Source organism: Orycteropus afer, unplaced genomic scaffold, assembly GCF_000298275.1.
Source record: "Orycteropus afer afer isolate SDZICR_OR568_19922 unplaced genomic scaffold, OryAfe1.0 scaffold00275, whole genome shotgun sequence".
Lineage (NCBI taxonomy): Eukaryota > Metazoa > Chordata > Mammalia > Tubulidentata > Orycteropodidae > Orycteropus > Orycteropus afer.
The window spans coordinates 3,009,161-3,010,516 of NW_006921862.1; the positions used below are offsets into that span (position 1 = coordinate 3,009,161).

Genomic DNA, 1,356 nt, shown 5'->3' on the forward strand with positions numbered 1-1,356 from the left:
CATCAATTTCTCAAAAAGGCCCCAATAATGTAATTAAAGTTAACTGTGTCCAGAGGCATTTCCTTAGAAAGGGAACCGGACAATAGAACTAAAGGGAGTTCTCAGTGGAGGAATTTCTGAGGAAAACCCTTGGATCTTTGTTGTTGTTACTTGCTATAGAATCAGTGTCAACTCATGGTGACCCCAAGTGTGCAGAGTAGAAGTGCCCCATAAGTTTCTCGAGGTTGTGCCTTTTGGGAAGTAAATAGCTAGAACTGGATTCAAAGGAAGCTGTGGACATGTAAGTATCACAAACCTTTGGCTAGTAGTCAAGTTCTTGACTATTTTTACCACCCATGAACTCCCTGGTATCCTTATCCCCCAGGCTTTCTGATCAAAAGGAGGCATTACTGCTTAATGAAGGCAGTAAATCTCACTAAAATCACCTCTTTGGTTGCATAAAATCTAACTACATTTGCTTGAGTATTCTGCTCAACTGTTCTATAACTGAAATGTTTCTCTCTTTGCAGGGATAGGGTGCCTCAAGCCAGTTCTGCAGGAAGTTCTCACACTCTCACCCTTTGAGAGATTATACAAAATTGGTGATTCCATTGAGCTAACCTGCCCCAAAGGCCTTGTAGTTGCTGGGCCATCGAAGTACACATGCAGTGGGGATTCCTGGACACCACCCATTTCAAACTCACTCACCTGTGAGAAAAGTGAGTAGCAGCTCAAGATCTGGCTATCTGCTGAGGTGACACAAGAGTAGAAGTATATCATCTACAGTAATACTACTTCTTAAGTATGTTTTGGGGGATAAAGTAATAGATTACACTGAAAGGCTATATATTCACCTTAAATAAAGGTGAATAAAGGATATATTTCACCTTAAATAAATAATGAGGTCAGGCAGAAAATGGGGAATTATTGCTACAGCGGATGTTTTCAACTCTTGTCTATAGAGGTGAGTTCAATGTTCCTTTCCAAAATAAAACTTCAATATTTTGAGGAATCCAAGTTCTTTCTTCTAACAAGATCAGAAATGATAGTTAACTACAAATTTTGGGTAAAGTGGAGAACCATTAAAAAAGCAGTAAACATGTTATTAAGAATTTTTATTATTAAGAATTTGAACTTAATCTAAAACATAAAAATTGTATTTTCCAAAAAAAAAAAAGAGGTATTTGTCAATTTTCCAATATAGGACAAAGGTCGTTTATTTCCTGAGCAGTTTCTTTACTTGAGTTCCAAAGCATCTTTCTCAAAAAAAGCACACTCATAATTCATCATCTACATTATCTAATATCAGTTTCTCTAAAACAATGGTTTTTAAATCCAGATGGGACACTTCTTCAAAAATACTTCTGACCACAGTGC

At 36.9% G+C, this 1,356-nt stretch overlaps 1 protein-coding gene across 1 annotated transcript in view; it reads left to right on the forward strand.

The window, feature by feature from the left end:
* The window catches only part of C6 (complement C6), a 129,864-nt gene that overhangs the window by 107,129 nt on the left and 21,379 nt on the right, over window positions 1-1,356 (forward strand). The window contains exon 13 of the mRNA XM_007950533.2: window positions 510-698. Within this exon, the coding sequence (XP_007948724.1) occupies window positions 510-698 (189 nt within the window). The remainder of the gene's footprint in view (window positions 1-509; window positions 699-1,356) is intronic.